We start from the raw sequence: 12,900 nt of genomic DNA on the forward strand, positions 1-12,900 counted from the left end.
CTTTGGTGGGATTAACAACAAGAATACCTTTAAAATTATATAAGACACATGTATGTTTGAGGAATTTTAATTATGAGATTTCTGTTTTTTGAATTTGGCGCCCTGCACTTTATCTGGCTGCTGTCATATCGATCCCGGTAGCGGGATGCAGCCATTTAACGTAATTGTGTTAAAACAGTGAAAACCATAATTTGCCAATGTAAAAAGAAAAATTTGTCTCCGCGTTCTACTGATAGCAACTGCCGCCGATGAATGATTGGTTACAATTTATGACGGAGGTCGATACAGACGTTTCATAGGATGCAGCCACTGTCAATCAGTGATTTCCTTTCCCGGGGCCCCGTAGGCCTGCTCTCACTATGGTTTTCACTGCCTACGGTAAGTAACTACAGTCTGAGAACACAGAACATTAACTTCACTTATGCAGCAAATCAAATAAATACAATTATATACTACACTTCACTTGAGTTTCGAAACTTTTCCCTAAACAAATTATGTTGCTGTAGCTAGCGAATATATTGCTCTTAAATGCAAGTAAAACTAAATGCATGCTATTCAACCGATCGCTGCCTGCACCTGCCCGCCTGTACCTGCCCGCCTGTCCAACATCACTACTCTGGACGGCTCTGACTTAGAATATGTGGACAACTACAAATACCTAGGTGTCTGGTTAGACTGTAAACTCTCCTTCCAGACTCACATCAAACATCTCCAATCCAAATTTAAATCTAGAATTGGCTTCCTATTCCGCAACAAAGCATCCTTCACTCATGCTGCCAAACATACCCTTGTAAAACTGACCATCCTACCAATCCTCGACTTCGGTGATGTCATTTACAAAATAGCCTCCAATACCCTACTCAATAAATTGGATGCAGTCTATCACAGTGCCATCCGTTTTGTCACCAAAGCCCCATATACTACCCACCACTGCGACCTGTACACTCTTGTTGGCTGGGCCTCGCTTCATACTCGTCGCCAAACCCACTGGCTCCAGGTCATCTACAAGACCCTGCTAGGTAAAGACCCGCCTTATCTCAGCTCGCTGGTCACCATAGCAGCACCCTCCTGTAGCACACGCTCCAGCAGGTATATCTCTCTGGTCACCCCCAAAACCAATTCTTCCTTTGGCCGCCTCTCCTTCCAGTTCTCTGCTGCCAATGACTGGAACGAACTACAAAAATCTCTGAAACTGAAAACACTTATCTCCCTCACTAGCTTTAAGCACCAGCTGTCAGAGCAGCTCATAGATTACTGCACCTGTACATAGCCCATCTATAATTTATCCCAAACAACTACCTCTTTCCCTACTGTATTTATTTATTTATTTATTTTGCTCCTTTGCACCCCATTATTTCTATCTCTTTGCACATTCCTCCACTGCAAATCAACCATTCCAGTGTTTTACTTGCTATATTGTATTTACTTCGCCACCATGGCCTTTTTCTTTGCCTTCACCTCCCTTATCTCACCTCACTTGCTCACATTGTATATAGACTTATTTTTCTACTGTAATATTGACTGTATGTTTGTTTTACTCCATGTGTAACTCTGTGTTGTTGTATGTGTTGAACTGCCTAACGTTACCATGACGAGACAGACATCATCCCGCACGCGTGCAGGCAAGTTTCATATCCACAGAAGCGTCATCATTACCGCCACCAAAACTTTTTACATTTTAGTTTTACGTTTAAATTATACAGCTACATTTAAATACACTGTACATGTTCTTTACAAAGACGTTTACCTTGCGCTCCGCAGTTGTTTCACACTGCGTTGCAAATCCTTCCTTCGAGCAACGTGCTTCTCGGGCCTCTATGGAAAACGTTGTCTGTCAGAGCAAGGCCACTGTTACGAAGCAGATAACTAATGCGTGTGTGCTATTCTACTGTCTGCCTCCTAGCTCAAGAACAAGAAGTGTACATAACATTTTCGATGTCTTTCTATTATGAAATGTAACTTTTTGGAGAGAATTTAGATTTTTTTTTCCGGTTTTCACATTGCTTCTCGCATTCTTTTTGTCTGAGAGAGAGAGAATATAGGCTACACAGTGATGATGATCCATGTGCTTTTTTAGTTTGTACTTTTCAATTCTATTATTCTGTATCATTTTGATTCCCCTTCGTGTTAATGTCCAGTGTACATGCTTTGTGATGAACCTACACTATATGTAGGACTTTGAGAAGAGTAGGGCTTAAATCCTCTTTTGTATGAAATGCAGTCGTCATAATTTGAGAAACTTGTGTTTTGCATTGTGCATGTATTAAGTAGGTCTACACGTAAACAAATGCTATAAAACATCTGTCCACCAGAGAGCAGTATAGCTTTAATTTAGGAGAACAGATCTCCTTGCTACTGCTACCAACTTTCTTTGTTTCTCCGTACATACATAATGTAGATGTTAAGTTCAGCCACTTCTCATTCTAGTTTATTAAAGGTCCAATGCCGTTTTTATCTCAATATCAAATCATTTCTGGGTAACAATTAAGTTCCTTACTGTGATTGTTTTCAATTTCAATGGTAAAAAAAAAAAAAAAGCTTCTTAGCAAAGGGCAATTTCTCTAGCAAGAATTTTGAATAAACTGTAGGAGTGGCGAGGGGAAAGCTGTTATTGGCAGAGAGGTTTGGAACGCTCTTTCTTATTGGTCTATTAACTAATTTACCACATGGTGATGTCATCATGGAAGGCCAAAACTCCCTCCCACCAAAACAGGCTGTAATTTCAGGTGGTCTTTTCAAACAGCTTTTACACTAAAAGTGCATTATCATAATTTTCACAGTTATTCCAACATCATATTGTGGAAATATATATATATATAACACAGCAACCTCAAGTTTTTGACTGAACTGGGCCTTTAAGAACAACTTCAGCAATGTGCTTTTGTATTTTCCTTGATAATGTTCAGTCACTGTGCTAGCTAGAAACATCTCCATGTAGGCCTAGGCTATGGTGTACAGGTAGCATGGCGAAAAGAAAGGAAACACCAACAAAGCGTCTTAATAGGCTGTTGGACCACCACAAACCGCCAGAACACCTTCAATACGCCTTGGAAGAATAATAATAATAAGAATGTTACAAGTACCCTGATGAACCCTGATGAAGACAGCTTGTCTGTGGAAACGCTGGTGATTAGGTTATTGCATCTGAGCTCCTAGAGTGTGCTGCTCTCCTTACATTTTTCAAGTGTTCTATTCCTCTAGCCAGCACCTCGCCTAAATAGGTGTGCGTTTCTTTCGCCTCTAGATTGGAATGCTACAAGTGTCTGGATAGTGCTACAAGTGACTTATTCCATATTTTTGTGTTTTGTAGATGGAAAACTCTCTCAGGCATCACTGCAGAATCTCCCATGAGTGTTCAATTGGGGTTAAGATCTGGTGAATGAGACTGCCATGGCACATGGTGTAACACCATTTTCATGCTCATCAAACCATTTAGTGACCCCTTGTGCCCTGTGGATGGGAGCATTGTCATCCTGGAAGAGACCACTCCCATCAGCATAGAAATGATTCACCACAGGTTGAAGGTCATCACTTTGAATGGCTGTGTATTTATTGGTGTTTACCTTGCCCTCTAAGGGGCTGAGTGGACCTAAACCATGCCAGGAAAATGCACCCCACACCAGAACCCTCATTTACTCCAACGTTTCCTGTATTTTGGCAGTTACCTGTATTTTGAGCATTTTGCAGACTTTTTATTTATTGCAGGTCTGCTTATTCTACTCTACTTGGCCTGATGCTTACAGCTGTCCAGGTGGATACCAGAGCTTTGCTTTAACACAGAGTTGCCATGGCTCTGTTGGGATTGGGTTAACATTTGCTGCTTATTTGTCAAATACGTTCAGATGTGGCAGTGTCGGGGTGTGTTGGGTGCAGTGAAAAACATCATTCTATCATAACATATGGACCTAATGGTATCCTCGGCCCCCGCAACCAAACTTGTGTACTCCAATGTTTCTGTAGGTCACCAGAGACTAAAACCCTGAAATGCATATTGATGTCAATGGGAGACTTGCACAAGTTCGACTCATCCCTTGTTAACAAATCTTTTCAAGATACACTGAACACAAATATAAACGCAACATGCAAATGTCAAAGATTTTACCGAGTTACAGTTCATATAAGGAAATCAGTAAATTGAAATAAATTCTTTAGGCCCAAATGTATGGATTTCACATGATTTGGGAATACTGATATGAATATGTTTGTCACAGATACCTTTAAAAAAAAAAGTAGGAGCATGGATCAGAAAACCAGTCTGTATCTGGTGTGCAGCGTAGCACATCTTCACATAGAGTTGATCGGGCTGTTGATTGTGGCCTGTGGAATGTTGTCCCACTGCTTTTCGATGGCTGTGTGAAGTTACTTGGGGCCCTCTGTTCACAACGTTGACATCAGCAAACCGCTCGCCCACACGATGCCATCTGCCCAGTAGAGTTGAAACTGGGATTCATCTGGCAACAGCTCTGATGGACATTCCTGCAGTCATCATGCCATATGCATGCTCCCTCAACTTGAGACATCTGTGGTATTGTGTTGTGTGACAAAACTGCACATTTTAGAATGGCCTTTTATTGGCCCCAGCACAAGGTGCACCTGTGTAATGATCATGTTTTTAAATCAGTTTCTTAATATGCCACACCTGCGAGGTAGATGGAATATCTTGGCAAAGGAGAAATGCTCACTAACAGGGAGGTAAACAAATTTGTGCTCAATTTGAGAGAAATAATATTTTTGTGCGTATGACATTTCTGGGATCTTATATTTCAGCTCATGAAACATGAGACTAACACTTTACATGTTGTGTTTATTTTTGTTCAGTATAAAACAAGTGATGACAAATTTATTTTACAAACTTTATTTTTTCAATTATTTATGAAATAAATCCATCCACACAATCACCGTTGCTGTTTTTCTTGTTTTCAAACACTCACACACACACACTCACACACACACACACACACCAGCATACCCAAAAGACCTGCAAGCATATTTACAACAAGACTCAATAGCACCCATCATGTGAGGGCCAGGGAAGAGGAAGCATATGTGCAAACAGTTACAACATGTGTTGTAACTGTCATCAAACACAGTCTAAACATGACACACTTCCGTTTCTCTATCATCTCAACAAACATTATCGACACTCATTCCAGTTAGGAACAAAATAGAGTCAAAAATGATTTATCAAATCAAGAAATTACACCGTTGACTCGCACCATAAGCATTGGTGTCAAACGAAGAGAATATTGACATTACTGAAGAATTGAACTTGTTTTCACAATATTGTGGAATCATTGTGGAATCAACCGTCATTGTTGTGAACATTCAGTGACCAAAGACCATGCTACTATTCATATATAACACTGTGTATATATTCATCATCAGCCACTGAAGAACACAGGATGGAGAATAGTTCAACCAGAGCTTCAGGAGTTCAGTGTCTTAAAAGTTACAGGTCCTCGGCTGTTTTATTAAAGGTCTGTGTATAGATTCTAGAAGAACACTATCACATTGTGATACAAATACAACAACTTTAGCAATAGACCAGTGACTATTGGCCCCTGAAATCTTCCTCCTCGTTCTGCAGGCTCAGTATATATTTCTCATGCACTCCCAGAACTACTGGCACTGCCTAGCCATCCTCCACCCCACCTCAGAGCTGCCCCTGTTGGCTAGAGGTGAGGAGAAAGCTGGGTAGTGTCCTCTGATGTGGCTATGGAGTACCCAACTCTGGTGGCTTGGGTTTTCGTAAGACTAACAGTAAAGCATTAAAGCAGGAAACGAAGGAGCGGCCGCTGTAAATGCTGTGAGTGCAGAAAAGGGGTTAACAACCATATAACCTCTAGATGCATTTTTCTGGCTAAACACACCCTCTAATTTAGGGGCTCCAGCTTCCAGTAACTACGAAGTATATGCTATATGAACAGACTCCTACCACACAAACACACACATTTACAGTTGACACACACGCATAGTCGGCAAACATACACACACACATACACACACGTGCAAGTACTTACGTACACGTGCGCACACATACACACAAGCCTCGCAGCACAGACCCCATCACTAAGATGAAGTAGACACAGAGAAAACACGTGGGGCATTAAAACCTAAACCCTGACCGCACCGCTAAATATAACAGAGACCGCATGGCCCTTAAGACAGCTGAAATATGGATTTTAAACCCTCTTCTCCTTATGTGGCACAAGATTTTGAGGAATAGGAAAGTCCTTGTTAGGCAATATTGTCTAAAAATACTAAATCGGCTTGTTTTTTTGTCCTTCCAGTATATGGCACTAAACTAATGTACCCCCAGACCCTAAAACCACTGCCAGATTGCCTCTCCCTTTGGCTCGCACTGTAAATCCACAGCTGTCTGCGTGGCTTTAGGTCCAGGCAGCAGCAGCGATCTCATTTTCTCCTGCATCCTTTTCCCCTGACCGGCTAATAGCTAAAATTAGCATTTTTACAAGCTCCATCAAAGGTATACTTGTGTTCGAAGGGAGGATAATTTTTTTTTTGGCCCTCTCCAAAATAAGCCAAATGTAATTGTCTGGAGTAAAACAGCAGAAAGTGCTCCACAAATTTTCCCTATCCCCCCCCAACTCCACCGCTGAGGAGAATAGGCATGTGTTGTCCTCAAGGTTTTAATCCAAAACTCTGTCTCTCACATATGTACACACATCTCTGCCTAACTGATGGGTTATCATTCTTCTTATAAGAGAAACGGTTTAGAAATAAATATTATTATGTTTTGCCCAGAGGGGGAATCGGTCTCTCTGCGGCCAGTGAAGAGGTCAGGGGAAGTCTAAACCTTTACTATCAACTCATCCTGCAGCTCTGGCAACACAGCCAGAATTCATATTAAAATTTGTCAAAAAAGCGTTCCAAATGAAATGCGAAGGAAAGCGTTGGCTGCAAGAGAACGGTATAATACAGATTCTGTCTGTAGTGGGTTTCCCCTCAATTCGTCATGTCTAAACGTGATGAGACATCATCATCATTCACAACCATGGCAGTCAGATACATATGTGGCACTCAAAGCAGGAACTAATCCCCCCCCCCACAAAAAAAACCAACATCATATTTACACATTTGTCTCTGGACTTTTCCCTGCACACATGCTTCTTGTGCATAATAGTCTCGTATTGCGATTGCTCTTCTTCACATGCTGAATCTCACGCCAGCACGGTCCAGTGTTTGGAGCAGAAACAGTAGCACAGGAGGCTGCTGAGGGGAGGACGCCTCATAATAATGGCTGGAACGGCGCAAATGGAATGGTATCAAACACATAGAAAACCATGTTTGATACCATTCCACTGATTCCGCTCCAGTCATTAACACGAGCCCAAGAACACCGTGTACTGTATGTCCTGCTTTCCAACGGATAAACAGTCTCCCACTACCATTACATGTGAGCTTGTCCCAAAGTCTCAAACAAAAAGGGAAGATGATTCGGAGCACGAAAAACCGTCTAGATACCCGATCACTGTTTGTGCAGTCCACTGTCTGTGTTCCTCCAGCTGTGGTGTTCGTGAACCAGAAGGAATCTAGGGTTGAGATGTGATATGGTTGATGAGAAGTGTGAAGGAACAGAGGGCTTGTTGTGAATAAGGTGGTAGACAGTTGTAGAGAGTTGTATGATAGAAAGACAGAGCAGCTATGAGGGCTGATGAACGAGTGCAGCTCTCCAGGGCATGGTGACGGATAAACAGATGACCCCCTCAGAGGATGTCCTTGATAAAGAGGGATAGAGTTGACCCCCTCAGAGGATGTCCTTGATAAAGAGGGATAGAGTTGACCCCATCAGAGGATGTCCTTGATAAAGAGGGATAGAGTTGACCCCCTCAGAGGATGTCTTTGATAAAGAGGGATAGAGTTGACCCCCTCAAGAGGATGTCCTTGATAAAGAGGGATAGAGTTGACCCCCTCAGAGGATGTCCTTGATAAAGAGGGATAGAGTTGACCCCTCAGAGGATGTCCTTGATAAAGAGGGATAGAGTTGACCCCCTCAGAGGATGTCTTTGATAAAGAGGGATAGAGTTGACCCCCTCAAGAGGATGTCCTTGATAAAGAGGGATAGAGTTGACCCCCTCAGAGGATGTCCTTGATAAAGAGGGATAGAGTTGACCCCCTCAGAGGATGTCCTTGATAAAGAGGGATAGAGTTGACCCCCTCAGAGGATGTCCTTGATAAAGAGGGATAAAGTTGACCCCCTCAGAGGATGTCCTTGATAAAGAGGGATGGAGTTGACCCCCTCAGAGGATGTCCTTGATAAAGAGGGATAGAGTTGACCCCCTCAGAGGATGTCCTTGATAAAGAGGGATAAAGTTGACCCCCTCAGAGGATGTCCTTGATAAAGAGGGATGGAGTTGACCCCCTCAGAGGATGTCCTTGATAAAGAGGGATAGAGTTGACCCCCTCAGAGGATGTCCTTGATAAAGAGGGATGGAGTTGACCCCCTCAGAGGATGTCCTTGATAAAGAGGGATAGAGTTGACCCCCTCAGAGGATGTCCTTGATAAAGAGGGATAAAGTTGACCCCCTCAGAGGATGTCCTTGATAAAGAGGGATGGAGTTGACCCCCTCAGAGGATGTCCTTGATAAAGAGGGATAGAGTTGACCCCCTCAGAGGATGTCCTTGATAAAGAGGGATGGAGTTGACCCCCTCAGAGGATGTCCTTGATAAAGAGGGATAGAGTTGACCCCCTCAGAGGATGTCCTTGATAAAGAGGGATAAAGTTGACCCCCTCAGAGGATGTCCTTGATAAAGAGGGATGGAGTTGACCCCCTCAGAGGATGTCCTTGATAAAGAGGGATAAAGTTGACCCCCTCAGAGGATGTCCTTGATAAAGAGGGATGGAGTTGACCCCCTCAGAGGATGTCCTTGATAAAGAGGGATAGAGTTGACCCCCTCAGAGGATGTCCTTGATAAAGAGGGATAAAGTTGACCCCCTCAGAGGATGTCCTTGATAAAGAGGGATGGAGTTGACCCCCTCAGAGGATGTCCTTGATAAAGAGGGATAGAGTTGACCCCCTCAGAGGATGTCCTTGATAAAGAGGGATAGAGTTGACCCCCTCAGAGGATGTCCTTGATAAAGAGGGATAGTTGACCCCCTCAGAGGATGTCCTTGATAAAGAGGGATAGAGTTGACCCCCTCAGAGGATGTCCTTGATAAAGAGGGATAGAGTTGACCCCCTCAGAGGATGTCCTTGATAAAGAGGGATAGAGTTGACCCCCTCAGAGGATGTCCTTGACGAAGCTGGTGTCCAGGTGAACAATGAGCATGCGTAAGAAGGACATCTCCTTCCTCGTGTTCTCAAAGATTACGCGTGGGTCGTCTGACTGGCAGCGGAGACAGTTGGGAGCCATTACCATGGCCAGGTTATTGACGTCCATCTTGGTCTTACTCACATTGACGGGCTGAGCAAACACCTGCAGGAGGGAGAAGGAGAGTGGATGAGTTTAGGGTGCGAGTCAAGATCAGAGACATTTATGTGGTATTTGTTGTGTTTATACTAATACATCTAGTTATTATGTAGATATGACTTCAAAACATACAAAGTAATGTTTTGTACACTCAGTGTAGTTTACATGTTGTCAACAAGCCTGTGATTCTAAGCTAACCCTCGCCTGTTTTGCTCCGCGGTTGCGCAAGTATGGGTTTGTTGCTAAACAACCAAGCCGTCTATATGTCGGAGGGTTACCTGTAAGAAGTGTATAAAGTAGCAGAGCACCAGTCTGCTGAGCTCAGGCAGAGACTGCACCACGCTGATAGCTGCTTCAGGATCCTCATAGTTACTGATGCACTGCTGATAGAAGCTCTGAGGGATGACTGGCTCCTCCAGCTCCCTGTACCACAGCTTCAGCAGAGACGCTAGGGGAGAGAGATGTTCTTATTTTTTAAATATATTTATTTTTCCGTACATTTGAGAACAATCTTTACCTCATTTTACCAGAGCTAAAAAGATAAAAAAACAAGCCCCCCCCCCTCTTTTTCCACTGTACACAGAACCCCTCTGACACCCACACCTCTGCTGTCCCCCAGGCATGATGGAGTGCAGACTGCTAAATATACCGCCTTGACAACATTTTCAAAGAAAAAGTTAGTTTCTCCATTCAAGACAGGCAGCCAAGAGAAGGAATTTAGTGTTTTTTTGATGTTGAATGAGAGGGATTTATTTCTTACCCGGGACGTTGGGGTCCCCAAGGTTTTCTGGAATATTCCACTGATCTACCTGCAGCTTCAGCGCATTCACCTCGTCAATATCTCCAGGCACCCTGAGAGAAGAGACACACAGCAGATAGGTTTAACAGCTGCTACAGACGAGGAAGTGCTAGGAGATAAAGCTATGTCAACGGAGGACTAGAAGCTGAACTACAGTATTATGACAGCGTTGATATTGATTGTTGTAGTGTGATACTGCTCCACTAGGTGGTGCAGCAGGTCCTTTAAAGGGACATTTCGCCACTAGCCAGTATTTGGGGTGTTTTTCCAGTCTCCCTACATAATTATGAGTGATGAGAGGGTGTTTCAGACATAATTATGCACTATAGCTGTATTTTTGAATTTACTCGCCGGGAGAGTTCAACCACTGACGTCATTAGTTGATTGAGTCAGCTGTCTGATCAAAACAATGTATGGAGTCAAGTTTTGTAGCAATTATTGTGGCCTTTGTGTTTCGCCGATTGGACGATCATGCTATCAGCGAGTAGATTTGGTCATCATTGTTCAATAGAGCCACCGGACTTGTCTCAACGATGTTCCTATCTGCCAGGACATTGCAGGATACCTAGGTTGACTCATTTTCCCTGGCTTTGTAAAGACTACAGCCTGACAGGAGTCATACTTCCTTGTTCTCACCCTCGAAGGCAGGCTTTTCAAAACGGGGGCAGTACTAGTTTACAGGTTCGCAGGAGCTATGTTACCGTGCATTGGACTTGAATATCACAATGAATTGATCAAGAAATTGAAGTCAACACTTTATTGGTTTTTGATGCAGCTGGAATAATTTAGTCACTTGTAAAATGTTGTTACATTTAGTAAAACGCATTATATACATATCTACAACAGCTAGCAATGTTTATACCACAATGCAGTTGTGAGCATTCTATATTATACTACAACATCAGTACTGAATATGGATGTTGTGTTGGCTGAATGTTCCAGGCAAGTTCCAGAATGTTCTTCAGCTGGTGAGCCTCTTCTTGTGTTGGGTAATGGCAGCTGGTTTAGCAGGCTTAGGCGCTGTGGCGATGTTGGCAGGGATGTTGGGTTTGGGGGGCTTTGGCTCTGGCTCCTTGTGGACAACCGTCTGGTCCTTTCTACACTCCACAGTCAGGTAGACAACCGTCTGGTTCTTTCTACACTCCACAGTCAGGTAGACAACCGTCTGGTCCTTTCTGCACTCCACAGTCAGGTGGACAACCGTCTGGTTCTTTCTACACTCCACAGTCAGGTGGACAACCGTCTGGTTCTTTCTACACTCCACAGTCAGGTAGACAACCGTCTGGTCCTTTCTGCACTCCACAGTCAGGTGGACAACCGTCTGGTCCTTTCTGCACTCCACAGTCAGGTAGACAACCGTCTGGTCCTTTCTACACTCCACAATCAGGTAGACAACCGTCTGGTCCTTTCTGCACTCCACAGTCAGGTAGACAACCGTCTGGTCCTTTCTGCACTCCACAGTCAGGTGGACAACCGTCTGGTTCTTTCTGCACTCCACAGTCAGGTAGACAACCGTCTGGTCCTTTCTGCACTCCACAGTCAGGTGGACAACCGTCTGGTCCTTTCTGCACTCCACAGTCAGGTAGACAACCGTCTGGTCCTTTCTGCACTCCACAGTCAGGTGGACAACCGTCTGGTTCTTTCTGCACTCCACAGTCAGGTAGACAACCGTCTGGTCCTTTCTACACTCCACAGTCAGGTGGACAACCGTCTGGTCCTTTCTACACTCCACAGTCAGGTAGACAACCGTCTGGTCCTTTCTGCACTCCACAGTCAGGTAGACAACCGTCTGGTCCTTTCTACACTCCACAGTCAGGTAGACAACCGTCTGGTCCTTTCTGCACTCCACAGTCAGGTAGACAACCGTCTGGTCCTTTCTACACTCCACAGTCAGGTAGACAACCGTCTGGTCCTTTCTGCACTCCACAGTCAGGTAGACAACCGTCTGGTCCTTTCTACACTCCACAATCAGGTAGACAACCGTCTGGTCCTTTCTGCACTCCACAGTCAGGTGGACAACCGTCTGGTTCTTTCTGCACTCCACAGTCAGGTAGACAACCGTCTGGTCCTTTCTACACTCCACAGTCAGGTAGACAACCGTCTGGTCCTTTCTACACTCCACAGTCAGGTAGACAACCGTCTGGTTCTTTCTGCACTCCACAGTCAGGTAGACAACCGTCTGGTCCTTTCTACACTCCACAGTCAGGTAGACAACCGTCTGGTTCTTTCTGCACTCCACAGTCAGGTAGACAACCGTCTGGTCCTTTCTACACTCCACAGTCAGGTAGACAACCGTCTGGTCCTTTCTGCACTCCACAGTCAGGTGGACAACCGTCTGGTCCTTTCTGCACTCCACAGTCAGGTGGACAACCGTCTGGTCCTTTCTGCACTCCACAGTCAGGTGGACAACCGTCTGGTTCTTTCTGCACTCCACAGTCAGGTGGAAAACCGTCTGGTCCTTTCTGCACTCCACAGTCAGGTAGACAACCGTCTGGTTCTTTCTACACTCCACAGTCAGGTAGACAACCGTCTGGTTCTTTCTACACTCCACAGTCAGGTGGACAACCGTCTGGTTCTTTCTACACTCCACAGTCAGGTAGACAACCGTCTGGTCCTTTCTGCACTCCACAGTCAGGTGGACAACCGTCTGGTCCTTTCTGCACTCCACA

At 44.3% G+C, this 12,900-nt stretch overlaps 1 protein-coding gene across 4 annotated transcripts in view; it reads right to left on the reverse strand.

Moving 5' to 3' along the window:
• Positions 1-4,784: 4,784 nt before the first annotated feature.
• Positions 4,785-12,900, reverse strand: part of LOC139542996 (rho GTPase-activating protein 39-like) — a 151,969-nt gene continuing 143,853 nt past the window's right edge. For all 4 annotated transcript variants that reach the window (XM_071349051.1, XM_071349052.1, XM_071349053.1 and 1 more), the window contains 3 exons: positions 10,193-10,284; positions 9,711-9,880; positions 4,785-9,438 (listed from right to left, as the gene is read on the reverse strand). In XM_071349051.1, the coding sequence (XP_071205152.1) occupies positions 9,244-9,438; positions 9,711-9,880; positions 10,193-10,284 (457 nt within the window). In that variant the 3' untranslated portion in view covers positions 4,785-9,243. The remainder of the gene's footprint in view (positions 9,439-9,710; positions 9,881-10,192; positions 10,285-12,900) is intronic.

Source organism: Salvelinus alpinus, chromosome 17, assembly GCF_045679555.1.
Source record: "Salvelinus alpinus chromosome 17, SLU_Salpinus.1, whole genome shotgun sequence".
NCBI classification, from domain to species: Eukaryota; Metazoa; Chordata; class Actinopteri; order Salmoniformes; family Salmonidae; genus Salvelinus; species Salvelinus alpinus.